This window comes from Merops nubicus, unplaced genomic scaffold (assembly GCF_000691845.1).
Source record: "Merops nubicus isolate BGI_N331 unplaced genomic scaffold, ASM69184v1 scaffold5597, whole genome shotgun sequence".
In the NCBI taxonomy this organism is placed as follows: domain Eukaryota; kingdom Metazoa; phylum Chordata; class Aves; order Coraciiformes; family Meropidae; genus Merops; species Merops nubicus.
This window is the reverse complement of record NW_008618357.1, coordinates 166490-188058: the sequence shown is the minus strand read 5'-3', so window position 1 is coordinate 188058 and position 21569 is coordinate 166490. Positions and strand designations below refer to the sequence as shown.

The 21569-nt window shown below is 37.8% G+C and overlaps 1 protein-coding gene across 1 annotated transcript in view; it reads right to left on the bottom strand.

Moving 5' to 3' along the window:
- Nucleotides 1-3447: 3447 nt before the first annotated feature.
- The window catches only part of ST18 (suppression of tumorigenicity 18, zinc finger), a 165355-nt gene continuing 147233 nt past the window's right edge, over nt 3448-21569 (bottom strand). Inside the window, exons 14-23 of the mRNA XM_008943419.1 lie at nt 19960-20075; nt 17297-17359; nt 16429-16497; nt 11320-11382; nt 11144-11224; nt 9902-10123; nt 7711-7799; nt 6103-6206; nt 4482-4625; nt 3448-3661 (exon numbers count right to left, since the gene is read on the bottom strand). Of these exons, the coding sequence (XP_008941667.1) occupies nt 3521-3661; nt 4482-4625; nt 6103-6206; nt 7711-7799; nt 9902-10123; nt 11144-11224; nt 11320-11382; nt 16429-16497; nt 17297-17359; nt 19960-20075 (1092 nt within the window). The 3' untranslated portion in view covers nt 3448-3520. The remainder of the gene's footprint in view (nt 3662-4481; nt 4626-6102; nt 6207-7710; nt 7800-9901; nt 10124-11143; nt 11225-11319; nt 11383-16428; nt 16498-17296; nt 17360-19959; nt 20076-21569) is intronic.

Genomic DNA, 21569 nt, shown 5'->3' with positions numbered 1-21569 from the left:
CTGTTTCTGCTTCAGCTGTGATGTGTGAGAAGAGACTATCCCACTAGTGCCTGCTGACCTGAATGTCTACAGCCAGAGATAAACAGTAATTTTAAAGGAGCCTGGAAAAATACTATTTTATATTCATTAATGAATATTACTTAAGTAACTTAGTTACTTAAGAACCAGTTCACACTGTCCTTGGGTAAGTGTCCTAGAGCAAAGAAAACTCTGAAACCCAGCAGAGCAGAGCTTCCTTAGGTCAAGTCTGTCTCCATCCCAGCCCTTTGCTGACCCCATAGGTCCAAACTCAGCAAGATTTGTGAGTGTCCAAGATTCATGTCAAGATCCAAATTTGAATCTCTGCTCTATTTAAATCCAGGACATGTCCATTTTTCTAGTGTCAGAGTCCATTTTTCTAGTGTCAGAGTCCATTTTGGTTTATCTATATCTATTTAAATAGATAATTACCAACTACTTTATGAGTTTTAAATTTACCTTACTTTCTAAATGAAAATTACTCTTGGTCCGTCCACGGGAAGTTGGAATCTGAGACAAGAAATGCTCCTGGAGCCATTAGCATGCATTCTAACTAAAACTGCCCTGTTTTCGCTACACTGAGCAGTGAAAAAAGAAAGTCCATTAGATACTGGAAATATTGTCTTTCTAAAACCAGCAAATTTTTATTTGTGCAACGTCTAAGCACTGCAAATCTCAGCAGAAAAATTGCACTGGAACAGTGGGTGGTTCCGAATTGCTGGAAACTTTACAATGGCTTTTATGTTCAAACATCATTTAGCAGCCGTTAAAGGTCAGCAAAAATCCTGTACTTTATCAGTATAAATGAAGTCTACAATTTCCAAGAAAAGAATGCATTAAATAATGCAGTGATTATTATCTTGAGGGTTTTTTTTCACTTCAGAAGCGAAAAGAAGCTCTTAAACTGTTCCATTTTTCTCCTCCTTATTTCAAACTGACAAAGTAAAACAGTAATTAAATTATTTATACCAGAAATTTACTTACAGAGATGACACATTTTGTACACAAAAGCAAGTAAAACATCTGACACATTGTATAGTGCCAGGTGCAGTTAAGAAAGTGTAATACAAGTCAGCATCTAGAGGGTAAAAACACCCAAACAACTTGCTGCAATGTTTCATTATCAATTTTATTTCCTACCATACACCAAATGTACAGCACAGAACACAGTTTTGTTGTTTTGATGTAAGAAATATTAATTGTATGAAGAAACAGTATACAAACTACTCCAAATTAAAAAATGCATACATCATTGCTCTTTACAAAAGGTCTAATTTACAGTATAGCTCATCAATGCATTTAAACACAAAAAAAAAAAAAAAAGAAAAAGAGGAAAAAAAAAATCAGTGCACATTACAAAACACATCAAGTACAAGGGAGGCAAATAAATACAAACATACTTCACAGAACATCCTGAGCAAACAACCAAACACAGATAAATTAACCTGAAGCCATAGTAAATAATAATAATAATAAATACATAGGTCAGTAAGAGATTCTTTTTTTACTTAAATAAAATATATAACAAATTTGTTAAAATATTTAGTAAATTAAATTTTAGTCTTTGTAATGAGTGAACTCATTTTGTATGCATTTAACAAGTATAACAAATGTTTGCTTTTTTTTTAGCAAGAACAATAACTTTAATAACAAATTTTTGTTTGGTGTCCTCCTATTTATATTAGACAGCACATATGGTAGCTTTTGAAAAATTGATTTAAAAATAAACACAGATCCTAAGAACATACATTTTTCCTCTGTCTAAACTAAGATCCGAGAGTTGAATCAACCCTCAAACAAAAAGCAAGCCCCACCTAATGTAGAACAGTGACCACAGTGCATGAGAGTTTAATCACTTTTGAATAGTACTTTTGTGCAGGAACAGTAATAATATAATTGTATATGTCAAGCCTGTGAATGCCATCATATTCAATCTAAATATAAATGAGGCTAATAAAAATAAACACTTTCATTATAGCACGGAAAAAATTAAACACACGCTAGATCCATGTATACATTTACACTGAGGCACATATGCACATGAGGTGTGTGTGCATACAGAAAAGGCAGTTTAGCTGGTTGTTTATACCTTTTTCTTAAAAAAAATAAATATAAAAAAAACTTTTGAAACAATGCTTAATTACTTACAATCCCTGAAATAGACATTGCCTCTGTTATAGCAACCGCTACTTTCTGACGGATTCAGAAGTTCCACACCCAGGCTAACCAGGTACCGAGGCACGTGCAAGTCCTCGTCTGTCTGTATGCTCTGTGGCACTTGGTACCCTACCAAAAGACTGGTGACAAATTCACTATCAGCCTAGTCTCAGTGAAGAAGAAGGAGAGGAACCAGTCACGGCGTTGCTAGCGTTCGTTCAAAGAGAAAAGCAACCACCGTTGGGCTGGCGTGGTGTTGTCCCTCTCCAGACCGCTGCCTCCTCAGCTGCCGTTAGGTTCAAACCAGTATGAAATGCCATTTCAGGGGAGATGTGTTCGATTCATTACCTACAAAGCCTTCAGCTTGGGATGCGTTTGTGTTTTTCCCATCCAAATCCATAGCAATACCGGCCACTTTGTTAAAACCTCCACGTCTCGGACTACGAGAGGACCAGTCCTATCAAATGGTCCTTCTCGCCTAGAGATAATGAGCACTTCCCGCCATGAGCTAACTCTGAAAAAAAACTGCAGTGGGAAAATAAATCTGAAGTTCTCTTGAAACATTTGAAATCACCATTCGCATAGGCTAAATCACACAGCCAAGTCAAGTGCTTTGCTGATTGCTATATTTCATTATTGCTAACGTATTCTTTAACACACTGTTTTCCAGCATACTGTGCTTTTAAGAACCCAAGTTCCCCACTAGTGGGCACCATTTATCTTCCCATTCCAGGCATCTTCACATCTCGTGTTACTGCAAACCCATTTCTGATACAAAGCCATTATAAAAAAGCAGGATGTGAGGAAAATAAAACTAGAACCACGGTTCAGTCATTTGTTACTTTCATAGTTTTTTTTTTTTTTTCTTCCTGTACAAACCCAGCAAGTTATTTAATTTACAGTATAACTTTCAGTCTATTTAAAATCCCGTTGGAAAATAAATTAATAAACACATTTGTAAAAATATGGCAGACCGCAAAAATGCTGTTAAAAGATAAAAAAAACAACTCTTTGATTAGAAATAAATAAAAAATATAAAAAATAGTCGCACACACTTTTTACATTCACTTTACAAAAACTGAGTGCAAAAGAAGAAAAAAAAAAAGGAATCGTACTGAAATAAATACAATATACTAACAGAGTGCATTGCTGTTAATACAAATAGTCTGTTGTGGTTTCATTTTATTTTTTTTTTTTACGTCAGCTGGGAAAAAAATTAGTGCAATGTTGCAATTGTAAATGCAGCATGGCAACCTACACCCCTTAGCAGTACATGAACTCCTAACAGATCCATCTGGAGTTTACTGCTGTTAAGTAATTTCTGTTGCCCAGCAGCTTTCACATCCTACACATGGATGCCCTTCACTGCCTGTTTGATACTTTCCAGCAGAGCTTTGCATTCGGGGGAATAGTCCCGTTCCAGATTGCTGTACATGTCTGTGAGTGTATTTACATATGCTTCGAAATTCTGCTCACTGATTGGCCCCTAAATGAAGACAAAACAGATTATAATTGTAGGAGAGAAAATTAAGGCCAAAAAAAAAAAAAAAAAGAACTCAAGCACCCAACCCCAAAGCATGAAAAAGCAGCGATATGGCAGCTAGGGAGAAGTCATAAACAGGGCAGACATCCAAATTCGTGGAGGGGTTGTAGAAATGAAAGGAGTTGTATATGCTGAGGGAACCACACACTGTCCAAGCAGGAAAAGGGGTTGGAGATATTATTGTCAGCCTAACTTGCTTTTTTATGGAGGCTATGGCATTGTGGCTGACATCTCTGTAACCGTCCTCACCAATCTCCCAGCACCAGCCCTGAGAAAGGGTGGGGGAAAAGGGGGACTCGAACTCTGGACACTCAAGTAGTGTTGTGGATTTGGGCTGTGTTTGCAAGTAAGACATCAGGGACACGGAGTTTTTGAAGAGGCACAGCTTTGTTGGCGCCAGAAAAGTCACCTGTATGAAGTGGGTTAAAGTTTTGATCTAGGAGCAGAGTAAATATGGATTCTTGGTGTGAAGTTTTCATTCTTTCTTCAGGGTGGACATTCTGCTAGGGAGGGATGGGGAAAGGCCTGTCCTGTACAGTGCAGTCCAGGGCAGAGAGACCAGGGATGGCTCAGTCCTGGAAGCAACTGCACCTACTATCACGTGGATCTCATGATCCAGCATCTCTACAGAGTAAATTGGCCTAAAAGAGCTCTCTGCTAATCCAGCTCCAGTGCTCCTGCTGGTCCCTGAGCTTGCTCACCTGCTTCAAGTGCTGGCAAAAAAGTCTTAAGGAAGGTGTGAAGCCTCTGGCTATGGTCTTACCATCTGTGGAAGCTGAATGTCAGCGAGGCTGGAGATGAGGGCTTGGCTTAAGCCAGCTAACTCCTTCAGCAGGCTCTCATTGTTCTGCTCTATGAGTTTGTTCTCTTCTTCTATTGTTTTCAAATTGCTCTCCATAGATGTGATCTAAAGGACACAGACAGGTACAAACACTCAGAGAGACCCTTAGCAGCGTTGTAACTGTGGTTCAAACCCAAAAGGACAGTTGAGTGATTGTGAGAGGGGCCACAATGGGTCTGAAACTCAGGTATGGGTTTTTTAGGAGAGACCTAAATTCTCCACAGAATATTCACAGCAAGGAAGAGGTTGTATTTGCTTTGAACTGATGGACATTGCTGCTGGTTCTTGGAGAAACCTTGTGGTAGGGAGGCACTGGAGGGAGTGTGAAGGTCAGTGTGGAGCTGGGGTGGACAGTGTGACCGCAGGGCTGGCAGAGGGAAGGAGAAAGGAGGTTAATGTTTATATTGCTGTCCTGCTCCTGCAGCATCCCTGCGGGTGGATCACAATAGCAAGGACATGGGTAACAGCTTTTGTGCTACTTTCCTGCCCTGCTCCTGGGTGGAGGGTAAAGCTGTGGGCTGGCTGGGGTTAGCAACAGTGTAGTTTGGGATGGATATCCCCACAGCCTTTGTGGTGTGAAGCCAGATTATTTAGATCTAGCATAGATGGCATAAAATTCACCTTTATCCAGACCATGCACACAGTGGTTATTCCAAAACCAGCATGACTCAACACTATACCTTGCAGTGTGGTACAAATACAGAGGGGCATGGTTACACTTAGTCTGGTTTAGATCAGTTTACACTTGTATTCAGTTTCCAGATGTCATTTAAGAACTTTTTTCTTCAACTCTTACTCTCAAAACATTGAGCAAGCTTCTGCTCTTGCTTTTATCCAGTCTCTCCAGGTGAACTTCCAGGTGTATATAGGCTGAACATATTCAGCTTGCTCAATAGAGCCACCATCAGTATAGTAAAGCAAATTTAATCTCTCCAATATATTTAAATAAAAAAAAAAGAAGAGAATGACTCTTTTCAATAGTTCTTGTCAAACTCTTCTACTACACAAATTAGCAAAAGGCATCAATTCTTTACCAGGTGTTGTCTGGAGGCAAAAATCAAACTATTTGAATAACTGACAGTGGGTGAACTGAACTAGGGGGATTTTCTTAGGTACACATAAGAACAAAGTCAACTTGCATTAAGAGCTGGAGTGTGCTGGTAAGAGGTATCCTCCCTAGAAACTGCAGTCATGAGATTCCACACAGATTGGTCAACAGAGCTTGGGTCAACAAAGGAAAATGAATGTTTTGTTTGGTAAATATGGTTTTTCTGCTTGCCAAGATTAACTCCAAACTGCCCTGAATTTGTCATTCACCAGATCTTTAAGACAATCCCCAGGAGCCTGCTGCTTATTGACAGAAAACAAACAATAACTTGACATAAAAGCATGTAGGATTTTGGCACTTTTAAGTGTCACAGAGTGATGGAAAAACAAGTACACAGGAGGCTAACTGTGTTTAAACATAGTGTTTACAGAACATTTATTTTTTGTGCTTAAAAACAGCATAATAAAAGGTAAAACTCTCACATCAGTGCCATACCTGGGTTTGAAGTTTCATCATATCAGCTTCAATTTTAAGATTGGATTCATTCAGTTCTTTTATTTCCTCATCCAGGTGTCTGATTTCTTCATCACTCTCAATACCTGCAAATAGTTGAAAATACCAATATCAGATTTAAAGTGTCCACATATAAATGGATGGATGACTAACAAGCTGCATTACCTGTTACTGAAAAGGAGTAAGAAAACAAGATTTTGATCAAATGATTGATCCTTAAATTGCCTCTTTCTTTGCTTTTATTGTCAAAATTGCTTCCTAGCTGTAAAACATCTATGTGAGCAGAAACATAGAAGGGGCTTTCTGAGTCTGTGTTTCACAGTTCTTTTTTTAAAGTGCAACATGCAACTTACAAGCTGGAGCATGCAGAATAGTAAAATTGCCTAGAAAGAGGAAAGTTTATCATAAAATGTGAGGAAGTATTTACAATGTTTTTGGTTTTTTGTTTTCAATTTTAAAAGAAAAGTAACAGCAGCCCTTCTTTTGCAGAGAACATCCTAGGGTAACTCCTTCACTGGTATAGATATGCTTACTGCCAGCAATTATACCTGCTTCTGATTTTGCAGGATGTTCTGTGGGGGCAAATCTCTGTGCAGAATAACTTCCAGAAGCACAGCTTTAGTTACATGTGCTAAATAGTGAAATTTAAATAACACTAAAAGGGAAAGTGTCAGAAAGCTAGCAAGCATTACAGAGGAAAAAAAAAAAAATAAAAGGAAGGAAGAATTTTACATCCCTACAAGTTAGCAAAGAAAAAACCCTTTGGTTCTTCAGTGAAAGTCTTGTCCTGAAAAATACTGAGCAGCTACAACTGCTGGCAACACATCCCTCTTTCTGCTCAGTATGACTCTGAGACCAGCTCTGCCTAGAGATTTGTGCCACTTTTGTTGTTACTACTTTAAAACCTAAAGCCCTAAACAGAGTCTACTGGGGAGCCAGCCTGGGAAATCTGTAAGTAACCATCCCTGCTGCAGAGATAACACGGACACATGGAAGCAAACTCATTGCCCAATGTAACACAACCTTTTTCCTCAGCAGCTGGGAGCATAAAGACTAAATGTCCTGAAGCCTTGCTAAAAGCCCTTAATAAAGCATGCTGTATGAGAAAAAGGAGACTTATGTATTTTCCCCTATATCTATTTGGTAATTATTCCTTTACACTTACTATATGGGTTAGAAAAATTGTCAAAGTACTGCATAGAAAGTAAACCATGTAGTGTTCAAGTTAGGGAGAGAAGTCAATTTCTGCACATGATATTTTTCCCTTTTTCCCTTCTTCAGATAGCTAAGTCCTCCTAACCTGTAACTAATAATTTATTAGCAATCACAATATTAAAAGCATCTTCAAATCAAAAAATAATGCTCAGAGAAAATATGAGAGCACACCTTGAATGTTGAGTTATCATTATATAAATGAGAAGAATTTTATAACCTCTTATGCAAAGATTTTTGTTATTCAAGATTTGCTATTGCTAGAGAAAACTGAAAGGAGTGAGAATTAATGCCAGAATGGCATAAAGGGGCAGAAGTATAAATGGGAGTCAGGGCCCTTCTATCTAAATAAATGTCATCTTTTACAAATCTCCTTACCACCACTTGCTTTAAGCTTGATAGTCATTAATTCTTCTGAAATTTTGCCCTTTTTTATGGCTTGAGCATTCAGAGGACAACCAGACAGGCTGAAACAGATAGGAAAAAACACAAAACAAAAAAAACCAAACAACAACATTAGCACCCACTTGAAAATGGCAACAATCCTTTCAGGCAATATTATCATGCACTTGGACAGACCTCTGTACCTAAGGTCACATCAGTATGTCCATTATAGCATAGCTTCAGGGAATGACATAACTCATAAAAAGCCATTTAACTTTATATTCCAGCTTGAAAATTGGCACAAAAATCTCAACCTATAAGTAAACAACTCTTAATCATATTTCAAAATAATCAAAATAACAGTGGCAGCTCCTATTGAGTAAAGATGCTTTTACAGAATTCTTGAAGTTCTAACACTTATAAATAAAAACTCTAAATTGTTTTTATTGAGAGCTTGTGCTCCAGAGGAGATGGGCAGTATGGTCCTTTCAAATGGTAAGTTTACTATCCTAAAAAGAAAATAAATAATGGGATGATTTCCAGGGTGCACAGCTATTGTATCATTTTGTTAATACATAATAATGATCAATAAAGTAATAAGTCTGGATATACCCTATAGACCGTAATAGCTTTTTTGAATGCTTCTATTACATACTCAGTTTGCTTTTTAACCACTGTTCACATTAAATTACATTTTGCTATTTCAAAGCTTACAATTTCATCAGCTGGTAATTATCTGAGGCAATTTTTATAGCCCACTAAAGGGCTAAGATGAGTAGCACTGTCTTAATACTATCTTTATAAATAACAAAGACGAAATACCCATATGCTGAAAAACTGGCAGAAGGATTTGTATTCAGATGTAGCCAAGTAAGTAGTGAAGGAAAATTTCCGTCCCCAGGAAAATGGTTGGGGTTTGTGCATGTGTGAAAATTACAAAGAAAAATCCTAACAGACATGATATTTCCACATGGGGAAAAAAAAAGCAGCTTTTGCATGTTGAGGTTAGCCTCACACTCGCTTCATGAAAAGCTATAAAGGGAAACATGCTAGATTTCCAGTTCTAAAATGCTGCTTAGTATTTCTGCCCAGCGCAGATAACTGGTGGGAAGACTGGCTTAAAGCCATGGGCTACATGTTAGATTTCTAGCGTGCTAGGAAAGGGTATCCTATCAGAAAAATACATTTGCTATCTCATTTTAACTAATGTGATTCAGACTTAAGTAGGCCAGAAATTATCTGTAGTATGAGTTGCAACCAGCTAACATACTATTTATGTTACTTTCTGGAAGTTATCATATTGCTTAGCGTGAGTTAATTAACCCAAATTTACAGCAGTGTCCTAATCTAAAGACTTTAATGTGGGACGAGGCTCAAGAAGTTGGGATAACACTGGACTCTAACCAAATTTGTTCAAGTCACCTTGGATGTTCTTGTGTTGGAGCAGTTATTTCAGAGTGTTAGAAAGCAAGCAAAGGGAGCATAGAATACAGACTTAACTCCTGTTACAGACAAAAGACGAGCTTTGCCAGGTATTAGTTCAGATTCTATAGCCAGATTCTTTGGGTAATATTGATATAATGTGGCCAAATTATACTAGTGTTTTCACAGTGAAATATAAAATGATATTGTTTATTATTACTGGTTATATGTGTGATTCCTGCTTTGTAAGGATAGCTTTCTCTGCAAGATTGTTACAACTTCAAACTTGTGTAATCCATGAGCTCTACATGTTCACTTTCCTATGTGGTTCTGGCTATTTAAATACGAAGTTTATGAATAAAAATCTTTTCCACTGGTAGAAAGATGAGTGCAGCCATTGCTCTTGTTAAATCTTTTTTTGGTGGCGTTTCAATGATATTTGCATTTTCCACAAAAGATATACATGTGCAACGCCACATTTGTCTAGGAAAGAACTCTCTTACATTTTAAACCAAATAGAAACTGTGCTAATCTAAAGAAAAGTCGTTGGAAAGTCATGCAGCAGTGGGAACATAGAAAAAGAGCTAAAAGTTGAGTCCAACTCTCCGCAAGTTATTCTGAACAATATTAATTAAGCTGCAATGTAAACTATGTTACTACTTAAGAGACTTCAGAACAATTCATTCAAACTGTAACCTTCCATGTTCCCAATTCAACAGTGGAATGTTAAGGAAAAATGAAGAGAGAAAACACAAAGTTATACCTTCTGTGGGTGACAAAAACATTATTAACATGACCCAGCCCGTTGCAGCCTGGCAAAGGACAGTGTGGCAGCTCTTGTTTGTTCAGTTTCCAGGATAGTGAAGACCCATTGACAGGACTCTCCTTCTGTCTCTTGGCAGCCAAAGGACAACCAGAAGCAGTGCGATGAGAAGTGTATTTACCTGATATGTGACCTTGGCCATCACAGCCTATCACTGGACATCTACAGAAACACAGCAAAAGAACCCCTGTTTTCACTGGAGAGAACAGGCGAAGACAGTCTCAAGAAAAGCTGAGAAAATAATTCCAACTGCCCGTGCCACCCTGCATTAGTGAATTAAAACTCAGTCCCTGGAGACAACACTGTACCTGAGCATCCAATTCATGTCAAGCTGAGTTAAGGGGGTTCAGCAGCTCTGAAGACTAGACAATGTAAAATACAGGTGTACAGCCTAAGAAACTAAAACATTCATTTAGCTAGTATTTTACCAGAGAAGAAATTTGAAATTCTACCTCAGGCAATCACACTTCTGCAAGTGTACAGAAAGTCCACTTTTATCTCCTCAAGGTTTTGGGCAAGGGATGGGTCCCTGTACCTGAAAAACTTGTTATCATCTCATGCAAAAAAATTGCAAAGAAGGGTTTGGGATTTTTTTGTGCTGCTTTGCCAATGTTGTGCAGCCCCCTCTAGATTATTAGCAAGCATTATGAACAACATTATATGCAACTAAATCTTCATATCTATAGTCTGACAATTATAATTTACTTGTTTTAATGGAATGTAGTAAATCTCTAGTGAGTTTCCAGTTTTGACTTTAAGTGAAATTTTAATTTATTTATAGAGGAAAGACATGAGCTGTACAGATATTTAACTTCTCTGGGACATAATTTGAAGGTGTTGCTCTGATTTAATTAGCTGACATGTTAAGATTTCACAACAGGCAGAAATAATTTGTTTTCCTTCATTTATCCAAATTTTCCAACCATGTGGCATTTTCATAAAACTGTTGAAAATAATTGGACCAATGCAGGCAGATAGAGCAATCCTTCCTCACCCTTCAAACTCCAGGGTGATGGACTCCACCAGCATCTCTAGAAGCAGAAACACTGGGTTTGGCTCCAGCTCTGGGCCCTGTTCTCAAGTGGCTCAGGTTAACTGGGACATCTCCTGTGATGCCTCAAGTCCCAGTGTCATATGGGCTTTTTTCCCCCACTGGTGGCAGACCACTACTTTTGTACTCACTTAAGTTCAGGGTCTTCTTTTTCTTCCTTGGTAGGAGTCACTTTGATACCTCCTTTCCTGGCACGAGGACAACCAGATAAGCTGAAAGAAGCACACAGAATAAAAGCCACCTCTCTCTGCTGCTGCTTGCCAAGAGCCCTGAGTGCTGGAGCCCCGTGTGGTGGGATGGTTTTTACCTTCTGTGGGATGCATAGTTCCCCGTCACGTGGCCCGAGCCGTCACAGCCGGGTGTCGGGCACCTATAGAATAATACAGGGAGCTTACAACATATGGCTTCAAAGGCACACTTTAAATATTGTGTACCTTCTGCATTTTGTCTAGGGTGGGAAAAAGAACAGCAGAGCTTTTGTTGCATAATTCATAGTTCTTGATTTTTTTTTAAATGAACAGTCTCCTTTCACACTTTTTTTTTTCTTTTATAATAGTTTTAGTAAACAATGTGAACATATTGCATATGATGTGTAGGTTTAATCAGTTTATAACACTGTTTACACCAGACATTTTTCCTTGTACAGGATCAACAATACAAAAAAAAAACAAAACAAAACAAAACACCAAAATCAGCTTGATATAGATCTATTTGTAAATTTACCATTATGTGTTTATTTGTTGTTATTCTGATGTTTTCAGGTACAGATATAAACATGCACTTTGCCAGTGTTTACAGAAAGGGAAATGGTAGCAGAGAAGCAGTGTTACTTTTGGGTATCAGTAGATGAGAGTCAGAATGTGGATTTAATAATTTGTATATTCTAGCAGTGTATGCATACAACGGGCCCATATCTTTCTAGCACTAGATTCAATTGGGTATTCAGCTTGGCAGTTGGATTATGCTTATGTCTCATAGTTAAGGGCTTTCTCTCTGTGTGTGCAGCAAACAAGCCTTTTAAAGTATGACTGTTTAATATTAAACCACCCATATAATGAAAAGAAACAGACCTGCCTGTTACTGTGGGTTTTTGTTTGTGGCCTGGGAGGGTGGGCTTCAAAAACCTGCTGGAGTCAGTTGGTCTTTCCACTGACTTCTGTGGGGTTTGGAGCAGGACCTTACTGGTAGCACCTTCCATCACAGAAGTTCAGGGGGTTGTTAAAGACTTTTTAGACTTTTTTTTTATTATTATTATTTGTATTTCTTGTGTGAGTTTTGTTGTTGTTGTTGTTGTTTGCTTGTTTTCTTTTTAAGAGGTGAGAAACACACCTTAGCACACAAAGCAGCACAAAATAAGTATTTCCCTTTAGAAGTCATGCCAGCCATTTCTGTTTCTGTATTACACAGCACAAAGTTCTCATGCTAAGCATCCCTATGGGCCCTTTGAATGATTTGTACACAGACTCAGAATTATAGAAAGAGTTGTACGAGGTACTCTTGTACCATATCATAAAGGAAACTTGCACTGTTCAATGATCCCTTAAGAGTCTCAGTTGCTACCAAATCTTTCCTGAGTTGAGGAGATGAGTGATTTATTCTACTCACCATGGAAAACATCTACAAACATAATTTTGATATCATATCTGAGTGTGCAGGTGTATCTCTTCACAGAGTATTTAAAACTATTTTTCTGTGAACAATTAAATTGTCAAAAATGTGACTTCTTTTGGACATGACCAGATTTATTCACTGATTCAAACAGAATTCAGCAAATAATTTCAACTGAAGGGGACTTTTTTTCTTTTTTTTTTTTTAAAGACTGTGGAAACATTTAATGATTTACATTTTCTGAACAAAATATTTTGGCAGAATGACATGCCTCACACTGACAGTGAAGGCAGAGGTGTGGGTTGCAGAGTGCCAGATATGGTCAACTGTGTAGAGCTAAATGTTGACCTGTCTGAATGTGGGACAAGGACTGGGCACAATGTCATGTGGAGCAGGCAGCAAGGGCAGATGTCTGGAGAGTGTGAATGCTCACAAGTAAATCTGGAACACCTGCCAAATAGTATGGGTATTAATTTTGGCTACTTGTTTTATCAGATGATCACAGATGGAAGAGCTGTCTGTATAGACTGGACATGGATTTTAATTCAGTAAGAGCTCTTTGTGGGAGACATTCAGATCATGAGTCTGAGAGTTATGAACTTAAGAAAGACGAACTAAATTTGAATCTCCCCATCTGTGTTTACCACTTCCATAAACAGGTAGATTTCACAACCAGATTAGAGACCAAAGTATTCTTGAAACCACTAAAGATTTGAGCCTGAGATATTATCAACACTGATGAAATTATGAGAGAGATTTCAAGTGGACTACCAACACGTTAGTAAGAAGCTTCACTAGCAAGACACCTAAGCTTTACCACTGGGTTGGTTTTTCCAAATACTGGTTTGTATGGATTGTGAAATTCCACAATACAAGGTACACCAACAACGTATTGCCTTCCAGTCAGTAATACTGTGTCTCTTTTAACTGGCTGATGAGTTTGAACTGCTGCCCCAGCTTAGGGACTCATCCTCAGTTTTGGATTCCTGTTCAGAGCCAAAGAAATCAGATTTACGTTGGCAGGCCAGAGGTTTCAGGAGCTCAGGCTGAAAGATGTCAGCTCTCAAGAGGACGTAGGTTACAGACTATTTTACAATACATCAAGTTTTTTTTCCAAGAACAAATCTCTCAGCAATTTCACAAGGAAATTCTTATAACTGTGCATCAAGCAGCAGATATTTAGTTCCCGTCTCCAAAAGGATTGCTTTATCTTTAGGAAGATGAACTACAACTGTACATAAAATTCATACACTGATCTGCAGGCCCTGGAGCATTTCTGTTACGTTTATTTCCTAGAAAGCTCACAGGGATGGTTGGATATGAACTGTAGTTAAGGCAAATCCACAGAGGTCAGCTGAGAAAACCATTGACTGAAATATGTCATGCTGCCTATTGAATATGGGTCAGTATCAACATGTTGTGTGCAATCTAACTAGAACTGCTAGAATCTCTCCTAAAAATTGACATTTAACCACTGCAACAATTTGTCTAAGGATAGGGCTGACTACCTATTCCTTACAGCTTATGAACTGGAAGTAAATATCTTTATAAAATATACTTTAAAAATTCTCTAAAGCTTGATAAGTGAGTTCTTTGGTGAAAAAGAATAATCAGCCATAACTATCCCTTGCAGCTTTAAAATCTGAGTCATCATCAAATTTAGTATGTTTTAATTTGATCACCTTAGATTGCTGTGTGCAGCAAGAATCCTCTGTAAAAAAAAAAAAAAAATAATTCTTGAATCTGACTCAGAGGCTTACTTTCTGAACAGATCTTCCTTATTTCCCAACTGCAGATCACATGGAAGCCTTGTATCATTGCTGGCTTAGAGTTTCATAATTAAAGCCAAAATCGTATCTTGATTCTGGCAAATTAAACATGAATAACATTTGGAAAAAAGACACAGCTTTTTCATATTCATGTCTAACTACATGAGGGTCCTTTCGTGGCCTGATTCTATGAGCATTTATGGCCTCTGCTCATACAGCAATAGAAAAATTAACTATTTATATTACTATACTATGCCAGTGAAAGTGCGAATGCAGTTTTTGACATAAGATTTCACTTAGCCAACACCTATCGAGAGCAAAGTTTTAGTTAAAATTTCACCTGCACACTGTTTGCAGGAAGCTAAAATAAGGTGGTACATTTGTGGAAAATAATTTTATATAGCCCTTTTTCTTTTTGCAAATTGTCTGTGAACAGATTTTGATTTTTGCTCTTTTTCTAGTTAATTGAAATTAAATGCTAAGTGCGTTATGCAACATATTTCTGTCTGTGAAATGTTCATGAACTTTGACTTTGCCTTTCACAACTCACTTATTATACATGGCGTACAGTGTGCAGTTTGTCATTTAAGTCATATGCTGTTGCTCCTCTTTCCTTATGGCATGACCAAAACTCTAGAAGCTTTAGTGGAAAAATAACCATATTGGTATGCAAATTTCCTTATTCACACATGAATATGGGGAAGGGGGGGACTGCATGAGGAGCAACTATTCAAAATATTTGTGTGAGTGTCTATGTATGGCAGAAAGCCAACAAAAGCAGGGACAAATATATATGACTCAGCAAACGATTTCAAATTTGTCAGCATTTTCACAAGTCAGCTCCTTGCTTCTTCTGCTGCTCTTTTTAAAACAAACTGAACCTAAATTTTATACCTTTGAGACTCAGTGATGTTAAAACTGAAACTTTGTGCCACTGTATCAGTTTACCTACTGCCTTTGGGAACAACTTTCAACAGTTGCCAATATAAATGGCCTTTCTTTGCCATTTTGCTGCATCTCCAGAAGGTTCAACTCCCTATCTACCAGCAGTTCAGCATTTTCTTTATGTTCCAAGTTGTAGAGGGTGACACCACTAACATTTCATCTGATGAAGCTGTCTTGTGACTAAATACTGATTCAAGCCTAAATGTAGTCACTTCTATTTATTAATAAGTACCATTTGAACAGCATAATAGAGCCATGATCAGACTTTACTTTCTTCTATCTGGACTAGGCATGATCCTAAAGGACAGAAAGGACAGTCATGGGATTCTCCCCTTTTATACACATTCATGAGTTTTTCCAAGCCATCTATTATGGGATCTAATTTACAAGTTGCAGAGGGAAAGCTATGAAAGAAGTCTAATTATCCTTTCCTCTTCCCCACATCCTTATTGACAAAGCCAATTCAATAACTAGATGACTGGTTGCCAGTGCCTCTTGACTACAGATTTTTGAAATATTCATATGTCCCTATACATCTGTCTATATAGCAGAGCCTTCACAGTCCTTTTGTAAGTGACATTTCATGGTGAGAACTATGCCAGCACAAAATCATATGACTTGATGTCTGCTTCAGTGACATTAAACTCATGGTATATGGTAGTGAATGATAAAAAATTATTTGCAGTTCTGATCTCATTTTTGGATTTATTCTAACTAGATTTATTTCTGATAATTCTAAATTATTCTAACTGGATCAGACTAAGTTATCTGCCAGATCAGTTTTACATGTTAGATATTTCCATTTCTCTCTGATTCAGAAATACTGTGACACCAGCCTCTCTCATAGTGTTTACAATTTTTTTTCCCCCAGATCCTGGTTAATTCATGAAAATGAAAGGGTACAAAAATGAAGAAAGACAAATGGAGAAAAGTAAACTCTATTTCATTCAAAAGCTTTCAAACCAATTCACTTCAAGTTTTGAACAAAGGTTTGACGTAGCTCAGAGCAATTTAAATGAACAACTGCATTAACGTAGGGAACATGTTGATTGAAGATAAATAACAGTAACATTTGTGCTATTATCAATACTTACTTAAGCTCCTGAGAGTTAGCAGCCATAAGGGATTTTAATGTCTTGTCAGCTAATGGGCACCCAGAAACACTAAAAAAAAAAAAAAAAAAAACCACAATGTGAAATCTTTAATAGAATAGAATATTTTTTCTTACAACGACAACCTCTAGACAATCTATGAGTTATAATGGGAAAAAAGAGATCCTCAAATATTTGCTCTTGTCAGAGGAGGAGCACTCAATATCAGGCTGTGGTTCTTAAATTACTGGAAAGATATACAGCCAGGGCCAAAGGTTTCTATGCCTCTGTAAAGCTTTGCATAGAAGGCAGTAGTCCAGAGTCCTTCCTTTATGTTACCTACATGAAGGTCAGGTAGAGCATCTGGTCCACGTGGCTTGGAAAAGACAGAAATTGCCTCCATCCTGCTCCCAAAAGGAAAGTCAGGAAATGATCATTTCAGCCCCCAGGTATTGGCTATTGACAGTAGACTACTCTGAGGAAAATATTTATCATCCTCAGCTTGTTATCAGATTATTCATTTCAAAGCCATTCGTAAAGGTGTATGCAGAAACCTCATTTAGAATCTCACACACCAATGTCTCTACAGAGTGCTTGTACACTCAGGGAAATGAAAACTTTTCTAAATGTCTTCTCTACAGGTCTCAGCAGCTACATGTTAATAAGTATATCCTGCTTAACACCACCAGTCTGTTGATTCCAGATCTTCACAAAATACAACAAAACCACAAAACCTGGCCATATTTCTGTGTGGATTATCCTCTGCAAGTTACTTTTGAAGACTTATCCATGGTTAATATAAAAACCTTCTAAGACAGCAATAGCTAAAAGTAGCTCTGTTTCCTCCTTTAGGCTTCCTGTTGTTTCTTACCTGCGGTGTGAGGCGTAGTTTCCTGTTACGTGACCGCTGCCATCACATCCTGGAGTTGGACAGCTATGCAAAGAAGATGCAATGAGAAATCAGAGTATGTACAAAACCCCACACAGCTCAGCCTGTGGTGAATTCCATCGTGATCCTCAGGGCAATCACTTTCATCATTATTCATCTCAACACAGTCATGACACTATAGAAAACAAGCAAAGCTTACACATCTAGTTTGCAATTATTACTTGAAACATAGATGGGAAAAAGTTTTCTAATTTCTACTATGCAAATGAGTCAAAAACTTTGTTTGTTTGCTTGTTTTTTTGTTTAAAATCAATATAATATGAAAGCACCATACTTTATAAATTTTTTGGTTACAATGGGTTCTTAAAAGGACAGTTTCATCACTGGTACCAATTCTGAACAACAATTCATAAAAGTCAGCAATGAAGTCTCTGATCTGACCTCCTGCAGAACACAGGCCAAGAGTAATATTCAAAATAATTGCCTTGACTTCTGATTAAAATAAAGCACTTTCTTTAGAAACACATCCAATATTTATTTGTTGACAGTTGAAAAATTATGTATTCTTTCCACTTGAAGAACAGAAAGGACACCAAGCTCACCCAGCTGAAGATCAGAATGAGAACAAAAGTTTCCCAAGGTGTATCTCAGTTGAACTGAGAAGTAATATAAAGGTGGTGTACATTTAACACAAGAAATAAGGCCCTTTATGCTAAGAGGTGGAGGGACATTTGACCTGGAGAAGATGTTATAGCTTCTGTTTTTTTCTCAGCCCTTCTTCAGTCATAGCACTGAGCTCATTTATCAAATTGGGATGCAGTCCTCTGCAAGAGGGCAAAGATACCAAGAAATGCAATTTATGCATGGAGGCAGAGGAGTAGGTAAATTAAGTATACCTTTGTACAGCATTTTACAACACTAACACAAATCCTTCAGAGTCACCTTATAAAGGACTATGTCTTCTTTTATTATGGAAATATAGAAAGCACATGGCATTTATAAATTAGTTCACTGCAACTAAGATAACCATGTCAGAAGTTTCTTTTCTGCAAGTGCAAATGCCATTTTAAAAACTTCCTCATGATGGAGCCACCTGTATTGAATTGTCCTGTATAAGTTCTGAGCTCAAAAGTATCATAGAAATGTAGTCTATTCCTTGTATTATCTATAGATTATTCTGATAAATTGAAACTATTGCTTATTTTCCTGGACAGTTACATTTTAGATGTCTGTTTCTACTCACTGTTTGAAAATAATCCAGTAAAACCTCTGTAAACTGATTATCACCCTTGTAAATACTCTGGGAATTATTATTTAGGAGAGCAGGAAAGTATTTCACAGACATCTCAAAACAGGTCAATATCACAAAGGAACAAAGATTACAAAAGAAAAGCCATTAGTCTTCACCAAATAAACTCTCAGTGGTTTTTGTATGCGTTTGTTTTAGAAGAGACAAAACAAACCTGACCTGTGGTAATTTAGGTCATGAACTACAACTGCAGATATAATGTGGAAAGTAGACAACATGCAGACTGCACAACACGAGGGAAAAAAAATCACTCTTCACAGCAGCTTGCCCCAGGGAAATGTAATTTCTAGAGACAGGGGTGGGTCTAACTGATTCAGTGGCACTGAGTCTGGGGAGCAGGACACAAGGGGATGGACTACAACTCATTTATTTCTGGGTGAGCTTGCAGTGATATGTTATGGGCTATCACCACTAAGCAATACAGAGTGGACTTGTCTAGAGAGATGTGCTCTGGTTTGGGACAGAAAGAAAAGTGGTGCAAATGATTGCTAAGTCCTAGCTGACTGTTACAGTGAAAACACTCTATTGATACCAACATAGTGTTGTGAATCCAAAGGGTTCTTGCAAAGAGCCTAGATGAGATTTTAAAAATCGACTTGTGTTACAAACTGACTGGGACAATTTTACTGAAAGGATTTTAAACTGAAAGAAGTTCTTGCGTGAAGAAAGATTTAATGGAATTATCCTGTTTTCTTTGCAGTTTTAGGCAGTAATGTTTTGGAACTTAAGACAATATTCTTGCGGAGTGTGAATTTGTGCATCCACTGGTTTTTCAACAGAACAGAATAACTAACTCTGCTTTGAAGGAAGCAGATAAAGGAATTAAATATAAATTTTGTACAGCTTAGAAAACCCTGAGGCAGCTTCTGTCTTGCATTTTATCTTTCTATGATCTTTGCATGTTTCCTATCTGAGGAATCCCTTGCACTTCCCTGCAAACTGTCAACAGTGGATCTATAATGACAATTGTCCAAATAAAGTTTATTTAATTATGTAAGCATTAGCACAGCCAATCTGTACCACAGTACAAAACTGTGTTTTGTAGAAGGAGGTGTTGCCCATTTGTCGCCTGCCTGTCTGAGGAAAAAGGAGGATATCCAGTATAACGTCAGCCATGAATCTGTCCAGACCCTCAGGCCTCCCCTGCCTTGTTTCAGCTCCAGACCTGACATCTACCCAGTTGCATAGACACAACAGGGAACTAACTACCTGCAGTGAACTGTCTTGCAAGTCTCCCTGCTCAGCTCCTGCAAATCCTGCCAAACCAGCACTCAGAACAACTGTATAGCCAGTCTTTAACGGGGCAGAGGAGAACGTGCCATTTTTTGTGACTCACGTGATGAGTTCCTTTTTGAGATCTCTTGAATGGAGCTTGGGTTTAGGACTTGGTATGGAGACATCTCCTGGATACTTCTTTTCCTCCATGTTTTCTGGAGAGCTCACTGGATCTTTCTGAAATGTTAGATGAGAAGGTGACAAAAGGTTTCTCTCTTCAAAGCCTCCCATATATTTAACAAATAACTTGCTGTGGCAAGAAGCAACTCTCTTGGAAAACATTAAAAAAAGTCTTAAGAAATGATGGAGAGAGATGAAGAAAGTTTATTACATCATAATTGCAGGATCTCCTAGGTAGCTTTTTAAAAATGTTGAACTGCATATTTGTGAAAGTATTTCTGAAGACAGATGGTGTTTTAAGCAGTACATAGGGAAAATTTGGTTTAGGTCTATAAAATGGTGATAAAGGCTAAAGGAAAACACACAGAGAAAATAAAAGCAGTACACAGAGACAAACAAGACTTTTGTAAGTATCTTGTTGTTTTTATTTTTTTCTGTGCAACCATATCACTGAGTTCTGAATACTGTTGAAGTGGGTACCACTATACTGTGAATTACAAAATTACAATCATAAATCTTGTACATAAATAGATGTAAAAGCAAAGCTTTTTACGTCTGTAGAATGAAATTACTTGTTATCTTATCCAAAGAGCAGTGTCTTTTTAAAGATAAAATTGTACAAACAAACCCACTTTGAAGTTTTCTTAGTAGCAAGCTGCTAAGGGTAGTTCTTGATTTCTACTATTTTCAGATTAAAATCATCACTGCTACAGTGCTGTTTGATGGATGGTATGGACCATGAGTATTCACTCCCTTGGGGAGTCCTTTTGGAAATCTAGAGTCCTGAAATGAAATGATATTTTTATTTTCTGAAAAATCTTTGATCACTTCAAAATGGGTTGGTTTATACTATTTTGAGAATTAATTCTTTCAGTTTTTATGAAGAATAAGTATTTCCTTTCTGGACAGGTGCTCTGTGGATACTGTATCATTCAAGAATTCACCAAAGCCTGTACTATCAATTACCAAATTTCTGTTAATCCCTTCTGGGACTTAATATTGTTCTGGGGATTCCATTCCAATACTCAGGTAGGTGTCACCTAGAGATTACTGTCTGTAAGAGCAGAAACTGCTGCCCGTGGTTGAGGGGAGAAGCTCCCAGCTCCTGCTAAACTCATGGGGCTGGTGCCATAGATGCTCTGGGCTTACACAGCTGATGAACATGCCAGGACAGAGGGACAGGGATGTCTGCAGAGCTGTTAACAGAGAGCAGAGGGCTGAGGAGAATCTGGACTGAAAATGGAGATTCTGCCTAACGGGACTTGTAAGCTCTGCGGGGGTGTTTCTTCTGATAAAGCTTCCATATGGTCCTCGATTCTGGCAGCTCATCTTTGCCTGTTTGGAGATTGGATCCTCAAGATGACTTCCTTCTGCTTTCTGGTACTGGCTACCTACTGCCTACTGCAACACACTACACATGCATATAGAAACCATGCCATATTATTGCTTTATCAATTACTACTGATTTTTGCAACCATATTCGTGGGGTTAGTTTGTTTGGGAATAATCTCATCTGCTACAAATAGAGAAAGCAAAAATACACATATTCAG